The sequence below is a fragment of the Pteronotus mesoamericanus genome, unplaced genomic scaffold (assembly GCF_021234165.1).
Source record: "Pteronotus mesoamericanus isolate MK-2021 breed Mesoamerican mustached bat unplaced genomic scaffold, CSHL_Meso_final scaffold_85, whole genome shotgun sequence".
NCBI lineage: Eukaryota > Metazoa > Chordata > Mammalia > Chiroptera > Mormoopidae > Pteronotus > Pteronotus mesoamericanus.
This window is the reverse complement of record NW_026555329.1, coordinates 10178173-10200871: the sequence shown is the minus strand read 5'-3', so window position 1 is coordinate 10200871 and position 22699 is coordinate 10178173. Positions and strand designations below refer to the sequence as shown.

At 35.1% G+C, this 22699-nt stretch overlaps 1 protein-coding gene across 1 annotated transcript in view; it reads right to left on the bottom strand.

Annotated features, from left to right (window-relative positions):
- Positions 1-22699, bottom strand: part of CRPPA (CDP-L-ribitol pyrophosphorylase A) — a 197143-nt gene that overhangs the window by 113113 nt on the left and 61331 nt on the right. The window contains exons 5-6 of the mRNA XM_054564164.1: positions 19935-19980; positions 8565-8662 (exon numbers count right to left, since the gene is read on the bottom strand). Of these exons, the coding sequence (XP_054420139.1) occupies positions 8565-8662; positions 19935-19980 (144 nt within the window). The remainder of the gene's footprint in view (positions 1-8564; positions 8663-19934; positions 19981-22699) is intronic.

The following is a 22699-nucleotide window of genomic DNA, read 5'->3' as shown; positions in this document are numbered from 1 at the left end:
AACCTTCTTTTTACCTCTGGAAAACTGATCAGGAAATCTGGCTAACATCCCAAATAAACTGAATGGATTTAATTGGATGGTCTTCAGCTAGTTTCTGTAGTCTTGTGCATACACCAAAACCACATACTTTGACTGAATTAATTTTGTTGGAATTGTTCAAAGTCAAAGGCCCAATAGGAGTGTTTACAATGTTATTTTACTGTTATTACACTGTTTCACAGTGTTCTGCTTCAAAAAATAAAAAATCTTGTACCTCTAAACTAAAACATTTATAATATGTGTAAGAATAAGCACACAATAACCCTATTTTGAATGAGTCTTACAATGCTGCAATGGCTTCATTTGTTCTGTTTCTTTTATTTCTGCTTTTTTTCATTTGCTATTTTTGATGTTTTGTTTGATAAATATGTCACACACCAAATTCACTTAGGTCTATAAGAAAAGGCAGAGATCCATACACTGGACACAATCTTGAGGGTATTAGGAAAAATAAACTAGGTACCACAGACATCCTCAACAAAACCAAAGCATGCCTTACACCCAGGAAAACAAATGATTTTCAGGCATGTCCTGCTTGTCATTTGTGGTTACACAAAACAATAATTAAATGATGTGCTCCAGGAAACAAGAAAGAGTGGATAAGCAAAATACACAAAAAGCCCCTATAGTTCATGTCTGTCCAAAATATAAATCAGCACTTATTTATTTTATTATAGGAGAGAAAATTGGGTTGAAGTAACATATTTTTAGGGGTCATGTGATATCTGAAAGCATTTAAATACTACATGTCTTCTATACAATTTTAATTTTAAGGAGGAGCAGCCGACATAATCTTTTTATAGAAGTAAATTGGATCATATCATTTTCAGCTAAAGTTTGCTATCACTTCATGCTGCTCTGAGGACAAAATGTAAGCATAGCGGTGGTACTGACATCGGTGGTAGCAGCCTTAGTAAGCTCAGTATAGCCTGCAAGGCTGCATCGCAGCCTGTCCCCGCCTGTCCTAGCCTCCTGCCCCTCTCCGTCCATTCTGGTCAGGTTATTCCAATCATAGAAGTCTTATTTAAACCACGGCAAATGAAGGTCTCTATGTGCCTTCCATGCATGTTCTGTCTGGAGTTCTCTTTAAATAGCTAATCCCTGATTACCCTTTTAGACTTAACTCAATGGCACACCTAACCAAAAGATTCTAGCTCACTACCCTTCACTGCCAATTTAAATCATTTCCAGGTCTTTCTTATATCAGCACAGTTCACTTTTTCCTTAGTATAGTTACTACCATTTGCAATTAAATATTTTTTTGTATTTTACTGTTTTATCCCCAACTTAACAAACAGTATGGTTCTTGAAGACAGAGAACCACACTTGCTTAGTTCAACTCCCAGTATCCAATGACTACATATTGATAAGCATTTATTATTCAGTAAGTAAATGAGTGCATTAAGGAACTAATAAAAAAACTGATCACATCTTCCTACTTATGAATTCCTTATGCTCTCAGCACAGTATATAGTATAAATTATTCTTCAAAATTTGTCAAGGGCTAAAAAAAGAGCAGTCTCTTCATGATGCACCTCTGGAGACCTCTATCTGCAAAGTAGGAAGATTCTGCAAAATGCTTCAAACTCCCTGAGAACTCCAAGAATGCATATTGTACGACTGATAATAAAGCCTTGAAATTTAAGTGTGAGTATGAAATTTAAGAAACGTGCATGTATAGGAAGGGTGGAGAGCTGTCTCTTACCCAGTTAGTTCCTTATTTTGCTTTTTAACAACCTCTTCCATGTATTTTGATGCATCATTACATTAGGGCTCAGACAGTAAGTTCACCTCTAAGGTATATCTCAAAATCAAGCAGAGCATAGCCAGCCTCCTCCTTTAGTTTCAATGGGAAACATTTTTTCTTTTCATGCCAGCGAAACAATCCTCCCATTGTGCGCTGAGCAGCTCCACACCCACACTGATCTCCCCCACAGGTGCCTGGATTTCAATAGAGGTGACTTCATCCTTTTTATATTTCTTTTCAAAGTGAGACAAAAGCTCTGGGAGGTAAAAATGTTTGAATACATGGCGTTAGATGTTTGTAAGTTATGGTCTGAAAATGCCAGAAGATAAAGTTGTCCTTATAGGGGAAGAGAAAAATTATATAAAACCAGATCATTTGTTTCCTAAGGGGACTTCTTTCTGGCCTTAGGTATAAGATCAGAAAAAAAAATTGTGTTTTATTTCTTTTATTTCACCTTTGCATAGTACAATATTAAGTAGTATAAATTATAATGAATCAACTAGCACCTACATTCATTAGTTATGTGATCTTAGGCAAATCATTAAACCACAAGAATTCCCCAATGCTATTTGTAAAATGAGGGGGAAAGTCGTAAATTATTCTAGAGGATTAAGCTTGTAGCACTGTCTCTGGCACACAGAAGACATTCTATAATTGTTGGAGTTTTTGAGTGAGAGAAAACATTCTGATAAGCCTATACGTTTTAACAATTTTTAGGCAAATCTCGGAGACAGGACAGATTTAGAAGAAATGAATGCTATTTCCTTCCAAGGTCAACCAAGATTCTCTGATCAAACTAACAGCACACACAAAATTCATTTTCACAAGTTCTACATTATCTCCTAGTTCAAAAAAAATCTAATCTACCTCCTCAAAAGCTGGTATGACAATTAAGAGGTACTTGAGAAACAGTGATTTTTCTTTCTTTTAAATATTTGTGTACTTCTTGGCTCTGTTTATTATACAAATGAAATCCCTAAATTGAAGTCATGTCTAATTTTTAAAAATTCAGAAGTTGTTACCTGTAGTCATAGATAAATTAGATACTTGAAATTAACAAAGATAGAAATTGAAGTACCTAAAAATTAGAAATACTAAGCACATCATATATACAGAATAAAAGGGAAGATTTTGGAAATACAGTTTGTAGTCTTCAAATCTTTGCAGATTCCTCCATAAAAATAGTGCAGGAAGGACTTCAAAAATATGTAGATAACATCTCCCATCAAATCAACGTTTGGTAGGAATAAACTGCCAGGAACTAAAAGGTCCACATAGTTTAAGAACCTGTAGAGGAGAAACGAGGGGAGAAGCCAGCTCACGCATACCAAGCCCCCAACCACACACACACAACTCATCATCAGGTACTCTCTGAATAGCTTAGCAGGCCATTCTGGAAATAGAAGAATCAAGGAAAGGTCTTTGGAAGCTTCAATTCAAAGTTGAAAACAAAGGAGCCACATCGTAAAGGTTCTCATTCTACTGGGATATCTCAGGGTCTGGGCCCAACGAACATTCAAATCTAACAAAGTAAAGCACCTTCAGATCAAAGCAGCAGCCTGAGAAGAACAGGTTGCCACAGAGGTGCACTGGGAGTAAAGAAAGAGATGATGCAGGTAAAGAAGAAGGGCAGTGGAGGTGGTAGCTCAGAACAAGCACAGCTGTTTCTTCCATCTTTGCCTGAAAAACAACTGAATAAGAAGCATTATGCTAGTAAGCCAGGAAATTATGACCCACCCTTTCCTCTAAAAATAGATAAAACTCTCTTACTTAAAAAGGAGAACCAGGAGAAGATCTAAAGAACTCTCAAATACATTTAATATAAAAAATAAAAAAGCCCTGGCCAGATGGCTAAGTTGGTTGGAGCATCATCCCCTACAACAAAAGGTTGCTGGTTCAATCTCTGGTCAGGGCACACTCCTAGTTGCAGGCTTGATCTCTGGTTAGGGGACACACCTAGGTTGTGGGTTTGATCCCTGGTCAGGGCATATAGGAGAAAACCAATTGATGTTTCTCTCTCACATGGATCTCTCTCTCTCTCTCTCTCTCCTGTTCTCTCTCTCTCTCTAAAAATCAATAAATATATCCTCAGGTAAGAATAAAAAAATAAATAATTTTAAAAATAAAATAGAATAAAGGGCAAAATAATGTCCCTATTGGCAATAACACTCACATCAGAAAGATGTGTTCACAGAATAAATGAAAATAGCAGCCCAACACTTAATAATAAGATAAAAGAAACTAAGAAAATTATAGAACTATAAGAGTCAGAGATGGAATAAATTAGAAATTGATTAAAACAGGAAAATTGAAAAAGGAATGTTTCAGAAATGAAGGGTAAGTTAGAAAGGATACAAAATTAAATACAAGCAACAGCTAATGCCTGAAGGAAAATATAAGATTGAGTGTATGAAAAGTTTAAATCAAAAGTCATTTAAAATACCCAAGAAAAAGTAATAGTTATAAAGATGGACAAAAAGCATATAACCTTCATGCAACAGAAATCTTTGAAAATGAAAACTAAAGTAATGGAGAAGAAAATACTAAAAACAATAATGACATAAAAAGTTTAATGATATAAAATATGTGAAATTATACAATTAAAAAACACATTGTGTAAATAAGAATATCAGCCTAAAATGGCCAAGATTGAGTAAGTTCTAGTAAAAATGTTAGATTTTAAGTTTTAAAAAAAAAAAGAATTCCTTGGACATTAAAGCAAAGACACCAAGTCATTTAGAAGACAAAGAAAATCAGATTTTTTTTAATTGTTTATTTATTTATTTTTAGACAGAGGGGGAAGGAGGGAGAAAAAAAGGGAGAGAAAAATCAATGTGTGGTTGCCTCTCACGTGCCCCCGACTGGTGACCTTGCCCGCAACCCAGGCATGTACCCTGACTGGGAATAGAACTGGCAACCGTTTGGTTCTCAGGCCCACATTCAATCCACTGAGCCACACCAACCAGGGCAGAAAATCAGATTTTTATCATACTTCATAAAGATGCTTTATGATAAAGACAATGGAAAGGTATAATTACGATGCTCATACAGAATTTTTTGAACCAAGAATCCATTTTCATCTAACCAACATAAATCTGTAGATTGTTAGCCACAGAAGAATTTTATTCAAATGCAAGAACTTGGGAATACTATATCCAGGAACCCTTCCAGGGAAATCTATTGGAGGATTAGTTTCAGAGATCCCAAATGATTTCCAAGATATCAACGTAAGGCTTCATGGTGGGCATTAAATATATATTTACTTATGGAGAAAGAATAGATCACAGTTTTGAGAGAGACTATAAAAAATAATTATATATAAATGGGAGAGTGTTGTCCTAACATTTATTAACTGGGAGTTTAAACATATCAATTCAAAGTAGATACTGAAAGACAGAAGGTAAAAGAAAGAAGAAACTAATATCAATATTGACCAGAATAGAGAACCATTAGACAACAGTCAAAATATTAAGGTTAATAAATAAAAGACAAAAGTATTTTATAATGATACTAATATAAACGTAGTCGTCAAGAGGGAGGGAGAAAGAAAACCATAATAAATGCCAATTATTTTGTCTCTAGCAAATAGAGGATATGTGAAGCTATCGGGATGGTTTTCTAGGGGAAAAAATCCCCATTCAACTAAGTAAAGAAACCTAAAAATTATTAACAGAATCCTGTAAAAGGGACTGAGGAAAAGAAGCCAAAAATACAAAAAGAAGGATCAGGAAAATAAGATGTTATAAAATTCACAGAATGAGATATTTTTCTAGAAGAAAGTATTCGACAAAAAAGTCCAGCAACAAATCAGGGCAAATGCTGATAAACGTCTTGTGGACTGTGCACAGAGAGGCCACTAGGGCCTTCCCTGAGAGCGGAGCCTACGAAAGGTTATGGTAGAAGTCAGATTGCAATGGAAGGGAGAATGAGAAGGAAAGTCACTCTAAGGGAGTTTGGCTGCAGGGTAAGCTTGGGTTAAGAGAAAATGATTTGTTTGTTTGCTTTGCTTGAATTAATGGAAGGAACTGGAATATGTTGTAATGTTGATGAGAGTAGGGGTAGAGGAGGGAGGAGAACCAGAGATCAGGAGAGAAAACAGTCTTAATAGGAGGATGGCAACAGATGCAAGATTCTTTAAAGATCTGGTGCCAGGAAGATAGGGACGTCCCTGCAGGGGAGGGTATGCTTCTGCTCTGCAGCAGAAGGCAAGGCTGTATCTAACAGTGGAGGTGTTATACTTCCCAAAGATGGAAGGGTTATACCAGTGGTTCTTAACTGAAGGGTTATTGTGCCCCGTCTGGGCAACACTTAACAAGATCTAGAAACACTTCCGTTGCTACAGCTAGGGGATGGGAGTGATACGGGTATCCAGTGGGCAGAGACAAGGATGCTCTGGAACGGTGTACAAAGCACAGGACAGGGCCTCATGACAGAGAATCACCTAACCCAGGTGCCAAGAGTGCCAAGGTTAACAATCTGTGGGTTAGCATTCAAGGAGGTTTAAAATATTCACTGAGGAAAATGGGTAGCTGACTACAGAATCATGGTCACTTTAAAACAGTCAGTGCCCACTAAGGAATGGAAACCAGTGTTTTTTAACGGCAACAATCTGCCCTATTGTATATTTTCCCCTACAGTATTAAGATTAAGTAAAAGCTTAAAGAACTGAAAGGTCTGACTGATACATGGATGGGGTGTTACTAAGTGGATGCATTCTAAAGACAAGAGAATTGAAGACATTGGTAAAATTTCCATGATTCACCCTGGCCGGTGTGGCTCAGTTGGTTGGAACGTCGTCCTGTAACCAAAAGGTTGCAGGTTTGATCCTCATTCTGGGCACATCCAATCCCTAGTCTGGGTGCATGCAGGAGGCAACTGACCAATGCTTCTCTCTTGCACTGATGTTGTACTTTCTCCCTTCTCTTTCTCTCTAAAAACAATGAAAAAATGTCTTTGGGTGAGGATAAAAAAATAAATTAAATAAAATCCATGAACCACTGAAGTGAGTGTATCATGGAATCTAAGCTAGGTAAGGAACAGTATTGATATCAAGGAAAGGAAAAAGATGGGAAGCTTGGAGTGCCTTATAAGTAAAATATGTGCAGAAGGGGTAATTTAGTAAAAGATATGAAATGACAAACTATGATGGTCAGACATTGAAAAATAGCCTTAGTAATTATTTTTCAGTACAGTTAAGATGATGACAAAATCCAGGCTGGGCCCAATGGGTAGCACATGAAGTGCAATGAAAATAAAGGTCACTGGATTAAAAAGGATTAGGACCTCACAGGCCAGCGTGATGAATGAATCAGAGAAGGCCAGCAATGTACCAGTGTGCACCCCTAAATCCCAAGTCATTTTGTCACTAAACATACACAGGAGCAGTTTTAAAAAAAAAAAGTGGGGGTATAGTATAGTAATTGTAACCAACGGGCTATCTGCAAGGTCTAATACTAAAAAGACCAATCAAGGTTTTGTTAGTCACACAAATCTACCAACTAGTTGCTCAACAGTCACAGAAAAACCCAGCTCTCTAAATCTAGGGTTGGTTGACAGCCAGAATCCCAATAATATTCTTTTAGGGCCCCATCTTACTGGGTTTTGCATTGCCTGGATAGAGAATGAATGAGATTATTCACGAGGAAAAGAACATTTCTAAGGCAAAAGGGGTGCTTTAGCAGGCCAGGCAGTGACAAGTTACCAGCAAGTTAAATATCCTGCAAGGGAGAGCAGTAAAATTGGAGCACAGAACTTAGTTACAGATTCTCAACAGGCAGACTTGACTCAGAAAGCAGGGAACAGGTATTAAAATTCCCAACAACGGAGGGGATACCCAGAAAGTCACCAGTTAAAAGCAACATAGGAGGGTGTAGTATAACCTTTATGCCTAAAAGGCAGCTAAGATGGCTATTATCTTCTACTCAGATTCAGGTTGTTGCTCTAAATGTTACGAGTAGAATTTGGCACTGCCTACCATCAATCACCTGAGGGAGCTTCTTATAAGCTTAGATTCCAGAACTAATCCTAGACTATGCTTCATTAAATTTTTACATATTCCAGGAATCTACATGTCTAACAGTTCATGTATCTAATACAGGACTGGAGTTTGGGAACTAATAATATCTACTACTTAATATTGTCACACCTCTGTCTCAACTTAGCCTCAAAAGTTTAATCTTATAATTCATATTCGCTGGAAACTTACTACAAGCCAGAGACATTTCTGAGTTTAAATATATTTATTTTATTCAGCACTTCCAACAAATTTACCATGCAAATGTTATTAACATTTTCAATCTGAGATGAGGGAATCAGGCAATAAAGCTGACATCTGAACACAGTCTGATAAGAGAGCCTGTCTTCTTTTCAGCTGTGCCATCATGATAAAATTAGCTAAACAAAATGAACTTTTGCCTTCTGCTTTTAACTGCAATTTTAGTATGTATATTGTTAAAAAGTCATCACACATTTATCATAAGCTCTGATTGGTGGTGATACATTTTAATGAAAACAGGGAAATTAAAACTTAATACAATCAATTTGATAAACAAAACATTTCAAACACAATGCTGTCATAAAACTCTATAGTGTAAGTCCTAACTGGTAAAAGCTGCAAATAATTCCTATTGGCCTCCTCACACATTACTACTTCTTCCACTTCCTTAGACCTAATATTAGGTATGAGTTTGACTAGGAAGTTGATCAGCTCAACAAATAAGGCAGAGAGCAAAGAACATATGTTCACCTCTTTAATTAAACTCAATATTTGAATACTTACATTTAATTCAGTTTTTAGCATTTCTTCAAGACGGAGACCTACATGTTCTTCATCTTGTTTGGTGTCCATAACTATGCAAATCTGTTGTGAAATTCTTTCTGAGACAAAAAAATGTTAAAAAAGAAGTAAGTTTCATACATAATATGGAACAAAGCCCTAGTATACTGAAACCTATGCTTACCCTCTGTTCATAGCTGTTGAACGAAGAGAGGAAGGTTTTAGCTTTAGGCCAAGTGGACTGACTTGGACTGCACACTGAGATGTCCTTGACTCCCTTAACCGCCAAGTCAATGAATCTATTTTACTATTTGTGGGTAGCTAACTACATGCATAAGCAACAGACACAAGAGATTATAGGATACATCTGAAGAGAATAACTGGAGGTGAGAGCCATTTGGCTCACCAACTCAATCCTTCCAAGTTTACAGGGAGTCTTACAGAATCTGATAAAACCATCTCCCAGGCAGATTTTAGGCTCTGTCTCCTGTGTGCGGCTCACTGTGCCACCTGGTGTCCTGATTAAGTACAGCATTTTCCTTGGCTTTCCTCTAGATTCAGCCAATTTAATACAATTAAGTTCCTGCCCACTTAACTATTACCACAACAAGTGAAAATGCTAAATGGATTTTCCTCAAATTTGAAAGGCTTACTTGACTTGGTTTCAAACATAAGCTATATGACATAGTTATACCCACTTTTGGGAACCCTGGATGCACTCTCCCCAAAGCTATACAGTCCTCCTCTGCAGTGGACAGATCTGAAATACTAACAAATGGCTAAATTGCTGCCAGTCAAGGAGACATCGCATGGTATTAGGTCATGGATAAAGGGGAAAAGTGTTATTTTAAATAGGAATCCCAAGAGAAAAGCCACTTCTTATATGGGCAACTCTATATAGCGTGCCTTAAAAAAAACATTGATCTTGCAATAGTTAATAACTCTTCCAAGCAAAGCTGAGGAGGACAGACCATTTAAAATAATAACATCACCAGTTAATAATACTCTTATTGCTAACTACCTCCCATCTATCAAGAAAATTATACAGGGATGAGCAAAAGTAGGTTTACATAATACAAATAAATAATACAATAATTAAAAAATAACAATACAAGAACAGCCTGTGTTTTGCATACTCACAACTGTAAACTTCCTTTTGCCTACCTCTGTAATTCTTGTGTCTAGGACTCTGTTCATTCATTTGCAAGCTTTCTACCAATTTTTAAATGTCTACAATTCTAAGTTACATGATTCTAATAAAATTAAAACATAATTTTGAACACAAATGGTCCAGATAGTAAGTGCTGTGGAACACCATTTTTTTAGAAATATAAACTGATTGACAATATCAGATAAGTTTTTGTAAGAAAAATGATCTAGGAGCTCATTCTTGAAAGGTAATAGGTTTTGCTTAGGAACAGAGGCAGGGGCTTTGGAAGTCATTGAGAGGAGTAAGATTAAAAGTGGTTTTAATGTACTGAGATAGGAACACTATGGGCATAAGCTTAGTGTGACAAGAGACAAGATAAGTACTCAAAAGCCATGGGGTGATTTAGTATCAAACTATACAGTGGGACACTCAGTGAAACCAGGTCATGGAGGTAACATGCTGTCTTATACTATGTTGTCCCAAAAGTTTTAGATCATAAGATAACTGTCACACAAGCAATGGCTTAAAAACAAAGTTAATTCAAACTTGTGTACTGTAAAATTACTGAATGTTTAGAGAAATTTGGGCTTTGTCATGTCCTAGTAAAAAATTTTGACAGACTTTCAAATGCGTCTTATACACACACACAAAATTATTAATTTTTTATTATATGGGAATAGTAAAAAAAAAAAAAACTCCACATTAAGGGATTTAAAAATTTTTCTCATTACATGGGAATAGTAAAAGACCCTACATTATAAGGTTTCAGTGAGGAATAAATGAGCAGTTATGGAGAGTGCAAGTCAATCCCAATAAATCACAGAGTCATCCTTTTGTCGTTACGGTTGTCTACATTCAATAAGAATATAAAACAAGATTACTTTTGTCTACTCAAAACATAACTCATTTCTAACTTCAAACTGTCCCTAGTGGTCTTCATACTTCAGAGTTGGGTAAATAATCTCTATCAATTTTGTCCCACCAAGGCCTCTTTTCAAATTTCAAAGTTTTGCCAAATATGCAGTAGTTATGTGTAACATTGGAATATACATCTTGAGTAATAAACAATTCTATGTTTTCATCCCTGAATTCCTTTGATACTAAAATGGATACCTTCTACTTAGGACCATTCATCTGTATCTTTGTTTGTCCAGTACATCTAGGTTAAAGTATCCTGTGTGATTTCTGCTAATAATCCCACGAACATACACTGCCAATTTTAAATGAGAATGTTAATGTACTTAAGATCTTCATCAAAAAGAAAAGAAAAGAAAAGAAAAGAAAAGAAAAGAAAAGAATAGAAAACAGCAGTAATGACTCTACTTGTGCCAGGCCTCTGGAAGGCCAAAATGGAAAAGAGTGTCGCTTTTAGAACAGGGTTCAAATAAACTGAACCTCTCTAATCCCAGTTATTCTAGTATCACCCAACTCATAGAGATAGAAAATATATATACATAACATTAAAATTCTTTTTTCATGAAGCACAAAACTCTTTCCAAACATAATATGATTAATCTTCATTGTTTCTCAAAGCAAAGTCTTTAACCACTTCCTTGAGGTTAATGATGAAATCAAAACAAAAATAGGAGGCTTTAGAATTAATCTGCTGTTCTATTAATATGGCATGTCTTTGAAATTTTTTTCAGGTTAAAATAAAACAAAAGCACTGGGAAAGCTACAAAATCATGTTACTTCCCAGAATCGTGAAAACTCCAAGCAAGAATCTAGCCTTTGTTCTCTCCCCTGAAAAGGCCTAAGGATAAATTAGAAAAATATTGGAATTAACATTAAATCATACCTTACCTGTCAACTTGATGACTAATACTAATCTCTGAGATTTAGTTTTCACACTACCTTCTAGCTTTTTAAAATCTTCCTAAAAGGAAACTTGTGGTACGTGATGAAATATTTTGATAATTAAACCATTAGAATATATCCCCCTCAAAATTATTTTTAACGTGTACCCTCTGATGTAAACCGAATAACTCTTCATTTGTATACAGCTTCTGTCACATAGTTCAATGTGACTTAACAGAGAGAAAATTCAAACTGGAACATGACTTGAAGTCTACACGTTGGTATTAAAAGCTGTGGGCATTAATTAATAAGCCCTGTCAATACTTTGTCCCCATGCATGAGAATTTTTAAATGGTCAAGGTATCACATACAATTAACAGAGCAGTAGTTACCCCCTTATCTGCTGGATACATGTTCCAAGACCTCCAGTGGATGCCTTAAACCACAGATATACCAAACCCTATATATACTGTTTCTTCCTGTATATACACATCTATGATAAAGTTTCATTTATGAATTAGGCATACTAAGAGAGTAACAGCAAGAACAGTAAAAAAGAACAACTATAACAAAATACTGTAATAAAAGTTATGTGAATGTTTTCTGCTTTCTTCTGTCTCCATAGTTTCTGATGAGAAATCTACAGTCATTCAAATTATTGTTCTCCTACAAAAAATGCATCATTTCTGACTACTTTCAAAATTTTTGTCTTCATTTTTCAACAGTTTATGAAGTGACTGGTGTGGATTTCTTTGGGGTTATCATGTTGGAGTCACCTGAGCTTCTTAAGTCTGTAGATTTATGTCTTTAACCAAATTTGGGGCTTTTTTTAATCTAACATTTCTTAAAATATTTTTTTCTATACAGCATTTTCTCCTCTCCTTCCAGGGTTGAGATGAATTGTTGCTTTCCCACACATGCTGAGTACTATTTATTTTTCCCCCAATCACTTTTTGTACTATTTATATTCCCCCCAAACCCTTTTCATTCTGTAGTTCAGACTGAAAAAACTCTGATGATCTCATTAACTTCACTGGCACTTTCTCTGTCATCAATATTCTGTTCTTTATTTTGGTTATTGTAATTTTTTTCAGTTATAAATTTCCATGTGACTCTTCTTCTGTGCCTTTGCTGAGATTTCCTGTCTTTCATTTCAAAAGTATTCCCATGATTCTCTAACCACTGTTCTATGCACCTGTAACTAGTATTAAGTAATACCAAATGTAAAGTGTAATTGAAAAAAATTTAATTTTTAAAAAACCAGCTCCTCTTATTTGTTGTAGCACTTTTATAATTGGTACTTTAAAGTATTTATCAGATAATTCCAACACCTTTGTCCTCCCAGCATGGGTATCCATTGATTGTTTTTCCCATGTGAGTTTAGGTTTTCCTGGTTCTTTGTATGCCAAGTGATACTGGATTATATCCTGTATATTTGGGTAATATCCTCTCTTACCACAATCTCTCCTACAAATCTCATTTCTTTAATGCAGCCCTTTTTGGCACTCCACAATGAGTTTTCATTAAGTGTTTAATTCTAGTGGCATTTTAACTAAAGTCTTTCATAAAAGTTTATGAATGAGGCCAAAATTTAATTTGTAATATAGTCATCTTTCAATAATTCCTCTTGGTATACATGAATGACACTGTCTTCATTCAAAGGTTAAAAAATAGATGCTGTTTGGGGTCTTTTCATTTAAATTCACAAAACAGTAATATGTACAATATCTAATTTGCACAGGCCTCCTCTTTTCATATGAGAGACGCACTGACACATTAAAGAGAAAAAATACCTAGACATATGCCTCCGTTAAAGAATCATCAGTAGAGATTCATGAATGTTCATAATGGTGTTTGTATTTCACAAGGAATTTTCAAATAGCATGAAAGAGAGACAAACCTAAATACTACGTTAGTTCCACAAGCAAGTGAGGAAAATAATCCAGAAGTCACCCTTCAGTTTTCTTGAAAACGTTTAACACCATGGCTTCCATAAGGCCTCATTTATCCACTATACTGACCTCCTGAGCCAAAAGTTTAGTGTTTTGGGGTAAATAAGAAACAACTCTATCAAATCCAACTATAATCCTTTCCAAAAGATGTTTCAAGCCTTACTCCATTCAAAGTAAGGGCAGTTATCTTCTATTCTCCTGCTGAGTTTCTTGAATAAAAAGCCAATATGAAGGGTACATTGTCTGTTTCACATGAAAATTTTTATAGTATTATTAAACAGAGTCACTGCTGTTGAGCGTTTAAGTCCCTGACTGAGTCTCACCTGTAGAAACATGCCTGAGGTTTCTCCGAAGACCTTGATAGAGGAAGCTGTTAGGACAGCAAGGGGGATGGCAGGCAATTAAGGAAAAGAGACCAACAAGCCATTACTACAGGACAAGTGGGCAGCAAACAGAGACTCCCAGGAAAACCACACATCCCACATTAAAAGGTCAAGGTGGTCTTCTGAGAAATTAGCTCTATTGCTGACTGCACGTTTCAACTGGAGGGCAATGGTATGTAGGCAGATTTTTTAAAAAAGATGTTTTATATCAGATCTAAACCACATTTGTAAATGAGTCACTAAATACAGGATGAAGTTTCCTACCTTACAACTACGAGTAAGGAACAGACCTGTGACATCTTGTTTCCTGCACATGTTTTTACATGTACGTATATTACCATTTTCCAAGTACATGTTGAAGTACTTTTTTTTTCTTTTCAAAGTAGATATTCTTTCTCAATTAAAAGAGAAATAAATTTAAAGGAAATGCTAGTGACTCATCAGTACATTTATAAAATGTGTAATTGCTTTGAGCAAAAACGTCATGTTTGGATTTTTTGTTGTTTTTTTTTTTTTTCCTACCTACATCAGAGTAAAATACAACTGGCTGGTTTCAGACTGTTATCAAGTCTTACTTAACTAGTTGCTTAATACTATAGTGTGGCCTTAGAGGTTTTTCGTCATGACAAATTTACTTGACTATGTTTGAATTAGCATCCCCCTAATAACAAATTTAAAAAATTATAAAATTAAACCAAAAAGTGACCTTTACTTTCTCTAATCTTGACCCAAATATTTAACTTTCCAATTGAACTTTTTAACAATAATATTCCAAGGAAACCAAACTGCTATTAAATCATATTGCAATCTTCCTATTCTTATTAATTAAAGCCTGACGCAAATGTTCTTACAGATTAGCGTAAGATACAGTCATAGTGCTATTATTTTCAAGAAAGTGAAGAACAAAAACTATATTATGTACAAAGAACTTATGGTATTAATGTGAATATTTGGAAAATGAAGTATCACAGTCAAAAACCAGACATCAAACATTAGTTTCCATATAAATCTTAGCTGTCATTGTGCATTGTCCAAAAAGCAGTTAATAATATAAATGGTGCCATCACTGTGCATTTAACAAACAAAATATGATGAAGACATACCACAGATGCAAAACACTGTCCAGTTACAGCTGCAGAAAACTTGATTTAAAGTGTCTCATTTTTTCAATTTGACTGAAAAAAATTCAAAAATATTTTTCACACAAAATGCCATGATTTTAAGTGAAAATACTAATGGATCACTAAAAGATTAGGGCATTAGTTTCTTCAAATGTATAAAATATGCACTGCAACATAAGGAGTCATCCTGTTCTCAGTAACATAGAATCACTTCTATTCACATGTGATTTTATTTTATATTCTTTCAGACAGAGCCAATTTAAAAGTGCATTCAGCTACTTTCAATGTACTATATAAGCACAAAAGGATTCAATTGCTTCCCTGCTGGTATATTAATTTTAACTGTATAAAATATAAAACAGCAAGCATTTGAGGACTTACAGCTTGACTTTATAAATATTTAACATTAAAAGAAATCATGTCTATCACTGATGCTGAAAATAAAAGTGTATTTTGGGAATATAGTCTAAATTTCTGAACCAATGGGAGATGTGGTATGTCTGAGAAATCAAATTCAATTAATTTCCTTTAAAATAAAGTGCTTTGTTAAATAAAAATATTGCATAATGACTGGGAAAAGACATGAATTTTTACATGAACATTAATGTTAACCATTTTAACTAATATTAAATAAAGCCAGTTAAAAATAAAATAATTTTGAATTTTAACTATTTTATTTTTACATTTTTATATACAGTACTATATGAAAATAGGCACCGTGAGGCTTTTTTATATCACAAGTTTACTTAGGTTTGTACAATCATAACCGGAAAAGAATAAAATATAGTAAATTTTAAAACACTCTTAACAAAATTAAAAATATTAAAAGATTTGAAGAGGGATGATGGTAGAAAATAAATACAACCATTTTCTGAGAGTTCAATAGAGGCTTTTCTTCTTAGAAGATTTCAGGATATTGATCATTTTGCCAAGATCTGGTCAGCATATTAAACCAAATGTGGGCTGGGGCTGTTTAGCATGTGAGAATCTAGATAAAGTATGTTACTGCTGGCATCTGTTATCACTTAATAGTTTGGGTAGTCTGAGCATCCAGAGTAGGCTTGGGTGGGCTCAGCCAGCTTATGCGACAGAAGTACAATGCCTCTTTGTTAAGTGGCTGTTTACACGCTTATCAGTCAGCCAGTGTCTTGTGCCAATTAATCACACTACTCCCTAGAAAAGTTTATGTTTAAAATTTCACTCATAGACGAAGCCTAAAAGGGATAAACATTAAAGAAAAATGACCAAATCCAGCTCTCTGCCTCAAAAAACATATTAAGAATGCTTTATTAACAGTAAATGTGTGATTAACTGTACATTTTCAATGCAGACAACTGTGTGGAAGACAAATATGGGAGTCCTACTTTATACATGTTTCCTATTACTGAACTGTTTACTATAAATAAAAATCTAGGTAAATAAATTAACCTGAAAATTAAACTTAGCTAACAACATAAAATAAAGGTCAGAGTTTGAGACTTGTTACAAATCACAATTTGGGGATCTTATTCAAAAGCTTATCTGAAGTTAGCTGCATCAAAATTCCCACAGTAAACTAAAAGTATAGACTTGAACATAAATTAAGATGGACCGAAACATACTTGCTATTGCAGGGACATTGTGGATCTTGCTCTTACTGTGTGACCCAGAGCAAAGTACCTAATCCCTCTAAGTCTCACTGTTCCCACCTGCAAATGTGAGTAACAATATCTACCATGCACCATTATTATAAATAATAAATGAAACAACATATATAAAGTACATGCCATGTGGTCCAAACCCTGGTTTTACACCTTGACAAAAATGCATAATCGGATATTATATCATCTCTATTTTAAAGAAGAAAATTAAAAAGATAAATTATATTGGGATACATTCACTAGATCCCAAAATGCATCTGTTGGAAGCAGGGAGAGTGGTAAGGTGAAAGGGAATGGCCACCCGGACCCATAATTTAAGGTCTTCAGATTCAAGGGGAAATAAGGGCAGCTGCACCCTTTACCGTATCACTCAATTCAATTCAACGCAATGTTAGAGGATACATTGACTAGAGAAAAGAGAAAAAGACGAGACATTCTTCCCACCTTCATTGATTCACAACCTAAAAGAGATTCACACCAAGTCATGGGCAATGCTGATATCCAAAAAGTCCTTAAAATATATTTTTTAAAGTGTTGCAATATACAAACTTGGTGGCAAAATCAGTCCTGAATTTGAACTGGCTAGAAGCTTTATAGTTATTCTTGCACTGAACATAAACATTTCGGCATTTCAAGTCTCATTATGTGGTGAGGTCCCAAATCCCACTGATGACGTGACATAATATATGACAGAATGCAGTAGCTTTGGAAAATAAAAAGTAATCCAAGTTCCAAAACACATGTAGCCCAAGGATTTCAGACAAGGGAATCTGAACAATTTCTGCTTAAGAAATAAAAGGGACACCAGCAGTTTAAAGACGTAAACCGTCTAATGTGGAAACCTGTATTGAAGAATGTGTTTTCTATCCTTCTTAAGTTAGAATTTGCTTAGAACCTTTGGATATGCTCTAACATGGAAACAATAACACTACTTATATTTACTGTGTTCTTGAAAAAATATACACAAAATACTTTAAACAATGCTTGGCACAAAGTAAATACCAGTAAATGCTATATAGAAAAATACTTGGAACACTTACTAGGAAAAGGCAAACAGGTGAATGTATAGTTCAGGCAGTTAGCCGGCTATATCCCATATCACATTTTGGGATTTTATTTTTAAAAATCCAAGAATTTTCTTTTCCTCTGCCCAGAGGTATTTCTACTCTCAGACCTCAGGGTAGTAATAGCGCAAGTCCATGGAAGCAGGTAGCAACCACGCTTGAGCAAACAAGCACCTGGGAGCTGATGGTACGTATTAGGATGTCAAGCTCTTAATGCAAAATGTATTATTTGGAAAGACATAAACTCTGAAGAGCAACCTAGAGCGATGCGTCCAGAATTACAAACTAATCGGTCAGATTTTTTGTTAAAATGCAAACTCTAACTTAATGTGGCAGGGCCAGAAATTCTGCATTCAAGTTCTCAGGTAACCACAGTGCTGCTGGCCCACACTGAGGGAGGAAGGCCCCAGGGCAGTGGCCCGCAAAGTGCAAAAGCAACATTGGAATCTGCTGGGGAGCTACTAGAAACGCCAACCCTCGAGCATAAGGGAACTGCTGGGAGATTGCTGATCTAAGTCAGACTTTCTCTGAGAATAAAAGCACAATACTTTTAACATACTTTAAAAATAAAAGGAGCATACTAGACCGTGTTACCTAAAAAAAGAAAATCAATTTCTCTCTGCTAACAATTTCCAAAATTATAGCCCTTGCAGCTGTACTTAAAAATACTTAAAATGTAAGCTTTTACATGATAAGAAGCCTGCTCTGATAATGTATATAGACAGAAGAGTGGAAAATTCTCAGTTGAACCACTTACCAACTATTCACAAACAGATCATTTCCATTTGACCTAGGTAACAGACATATGACTTTATAGAAGCCAAACCGAGTTTTATATTTTCTTGTGTTGAGAATGTAATCCAGCCACATCATGGTTTAGTCAACTTCTCCAGACTAATGTTTACACATCGCCTGGTTCATATGTAAATATGTCAACATTTTGATTTATAGCTATAGGTGATCTGTTTACACACACTGATACACAAACACAAATTACAGTATGTTAATGGTCTGAAACACAATATTCTTAAAGGACAAAAAACTTGAGGCTAAACTATAAATATAGAATGTCATGACCAGAGAAAAATTTGTTGTCTGAATGTGAAGCCAATTGATTGTTAAATGGGTGGTTTTTCCCAAAATTTTATAATAAACTAATGCATTCTGAATTAAGATTTAGTTTTCTTTTTTTCTTCTACTTCAAAGTTTGAATGTACAAGTTCATCTCTCAAACAATTCTACAAATGCAGCTCTCAAAAACTGTTAGCATACAGTTAGGTCCTTCACCTATTTTTGAAGGAGTCAGTTACTAACCTTGAAAAGCACAACACCTGCTTCAGGACTGGGGGTAGACCCCTCTGATTTCTGCTAGAACCATATCTTTTATTTAAACAGTGCTGCTGTCAGAAGACATCTCTGATGTTCACACCACAGGGAGGGCAGGAAGGGAAGGTGCTTCTGTAATCAAGTGAGTAGAGGCCAGGCATGCAGCTCAACAACCCAATGCAGGAAACAGACTCCTCGACAAAGAATCACTCAGCTGAAAATCCCCCTCATGCCAAGGTGAAGGAAGCTTGACTGCAGCAATGGAGGCTGCAAAAACACAGAACGAGCATCCCGTGTGTGTGCCATCATTGCATTCCTAGCACAGTGTGAGGCACAGTAATAAATATTTGTTGAATAGTAAATAAACTACCTCTGTGTAGTCAGGACCTTAGACTCATAGAGATGAGAAAGAATGACTCAAAAGAATGAGAAAGGGGTTATTATATACATAATATCTAAAACTACAAAGCAAAATTGTTCATTGTTAAAACCAGAAAAAAATTTTAAAAACTATTCAGTCCAATTTCTGTATCTTTGGAAAAAACTGTTCTCATATGACAGATGCTATCTAATGTATTGATTTCACAGTGATGAGGGAATCAGTTCTCTTAATAGTAAAAGTAAAATATAAAATCTTTATAAATTTATTAAAATATCAGTTCTAATAGTGCCAATGCCCCATACGTTTTTAAAATTAATAAAGCATTTCCTTTATAAAGAGTAAAACAAAACCAATATGACATAAATCATACATAATAAGTGATATTCCACAGGCGGGAAAAACAAAATGTAATTATTTTTCAAAAAACAAATCACAGACTTCCATGGCCTGCAGGCATTTATACTTCTGAGAATTTGGAGATCTAAAATGTCATGAGAAATTCTGAACTGGCTTACATTTTTGAAACACAGGAACTGAGAGTCACAAGGCCAAACATACCCTTAATAATCGATTCAGCTGCATACAAATCTCGTTTGTAGGTCACCTAAAGGACAGATAAACCTCATTAGACTTAACAGAGCAGGAAGGAATGTGAAAGCAATAAAATTATGCCCCCAAGGAAATTCTTGATTTTGGAGAAACTATAAACACATTAATACTGACAATTTCTAAATTACAACATCAGCAAATTCAGAATAATTATTCTATTTCTGTGAATGGTAGAGGATTTTTTTTAATATTTAAATAAATAGGGATACTATATGACAGTGTTTACCAAAACCTTATTAATGTAACCGAAGTACTATATCAAAGAATATGTGGTTGTATTTAAATAAAAGTTTTAGCATTATTGTTTAATAGTAAGGTCTCACTTTTAAAGAAAGAAAAGGTGAGTATAACAAAAGTCACCAAACTGCATTTTTAGTTGAAATGAGGAAATTCTCAAAGATCAATTCACATTAAGAAGGGAGTTCCTTCTGAACTGAGTATAACTGTATATACCCAGATAAGGTTCACCTTGTAAGGATTTTATGGCTCTGATAAAAAGAGCCTAGAAGGTACCATTATGTACATAAGAACAATCACAATCTTTCCTTAAAAACACACAGCCTCCTTGCAATTTTAACCTGCTCATTGTAACATAATGGAACATGGTCCTGTGGCAGATACTTCCCAAGCCACACCCACTGAGCTTAGGTATAGAGCATGTCAGATGCACTGCATTGCAGGATTAGCTCTCCTTTATCACAGAATTGAAAATGTAGTAAATAATGAACTATACTAATAATACCAGGGTCTTAGTAGCTCATCAATCAAGTGCCCAGATGATTCTGATGCAAACAGTCTAAAAACCCACTTTGGGAAGTACTCACCAAATTAGTACATTTCTATGCCTACAATTCAAACATTTTTCCTCCAAATCATCTCATATCTAGACACACTTCTACCTAAAATAGAGTCCTGTGCTGTGCCTTTATCCTAGCAGCTAAATCCTAGTCCAAAACTACAGTCTGGAATTAAAGTAGCAGTTGAGCCCTGGCTGGTGTGGCTCAGTGGACGGAGCACCCACCTGCAAACCAAAGGGTCGCTGAGTCAATTGCCAGTCAGGGCACATGCCTGGGTTGCAGGCCAGGTCCCCAGTAGGGGGCACGTGACATGCAACCACACAGTGATGTTTTTCTCCCTCTCTTTCTCCCTCCCTTCCCCTTTTTCTAAAAATAAATAAATAAAATCTTTTAAAAAATAAAGTAGCAGTTAATTTGTAAGAAATGACAAGTTGTTCAAGTATTCAGCTAATCTATTTAAATGAAAAACAACATGGCTACATTATCTCTAAAACAAGCACATGCCAATCAAAACAAGTACTGTATACAGCAGTTACTGACCCACAGTGTAATTTTATCATCCAGAAAAAAATATCAATAGAAAACAGACATTGAAAGGTTCATAGTATGCATTTTACCAAGTTAAAAAATGTACAGATCTCATTCATTCATTCAACAAATATTTATCAAATAACTACTGGGGTTCTAAGTGCTGGAAATAGACCAATCAAAAGAATGAGGAAAATTCCTTCACTCGTAACAACTGCATTGTAGTGGAGAAATTTTTCTTATAAGAATTAAATAAGTTACAATGTTTGCAATTTAAATGAGAAAATGCTTTTCTTCTATAATTGTCTGCTGTGTAAAGTAGACCCAGAAATTAATGGAAAGGTAGTTGATTACCAAAATTCATTTTTTATCCCTTCCTGCTTTTGTTAAGGGATTAAAACTGCATTCGAACTTAAAATAGAATTGTGAAAGTATCTTTTTCTTTCAAATAAACCTTAATGATGAGTTTTTAAATATAAAGAAAACTCAGTTTCAAATACTAAAATGTTTTTCTAGCATACTTGCAAGATAATATTTTTGCACTAGAGTCAGTCTTATGAATCAAATACATGTTTTTATTACCCAAAGGTCCTTTCTTAACTGTATAAGCAAGAAAGCCTCCTAAATTTTCTTTTCTGCCTCCTGTTTCTTGTAAGGTGTGTACACCTACTTATATTTTGATTAAAAGTATTGTATTTTATTAATATCTTCGATATAAAACCTCATTGAATACCTCAACTATATTTATTAAGCACTGAATTAATGAAAATAAACTCCGAAATATTCCTGACAAATTTGTGAAGTACTGTGTTTAAAACAGCCTTATTTTTGTCCAAACAGAAATGTACTGGTAAATGTAGTTCTGTTGATGAATTACTCTCTTCCTGCCAAACTTTTACAGTTATATGCGTTACCCTTTCCTTATTTTTAATTTCAAAAGACTGTAATAATCAATTTTGAAGTTGATTTTCTTCTGTCAGCATAATCTACAGTTTTTCTTTGTCTTTACACAATAGATACTTTAAAAAAATCAACCCTGCAGTGACGGAAGAGAGCCTCAGCCCTCTGATGTGCTTGTCTTCCGGCTGCATGCATTGTAGCCTGGGGCCACCCACAGACCAGGGAGGTGTTCTATGCCTTGGAGACACGAACCTCGCGCCTGCCACTCACATAGTGAAGCTCAGTCATTGTCTGTTTTGTTCCTCTGTGCTTCTGTGTACTATTTCCTCTGAGTAAAATGGTTAGCTAATGATTAGATAGATAGATAGATAGATAGATAGATAGATAGATAGATAGATAGATAGATAGAGATATATAGATATAGATAGATGTAGATATAGATATAGATAATTTTTTTTTCCAATGAAGAAAAGCCTGAAACTGAGAGCC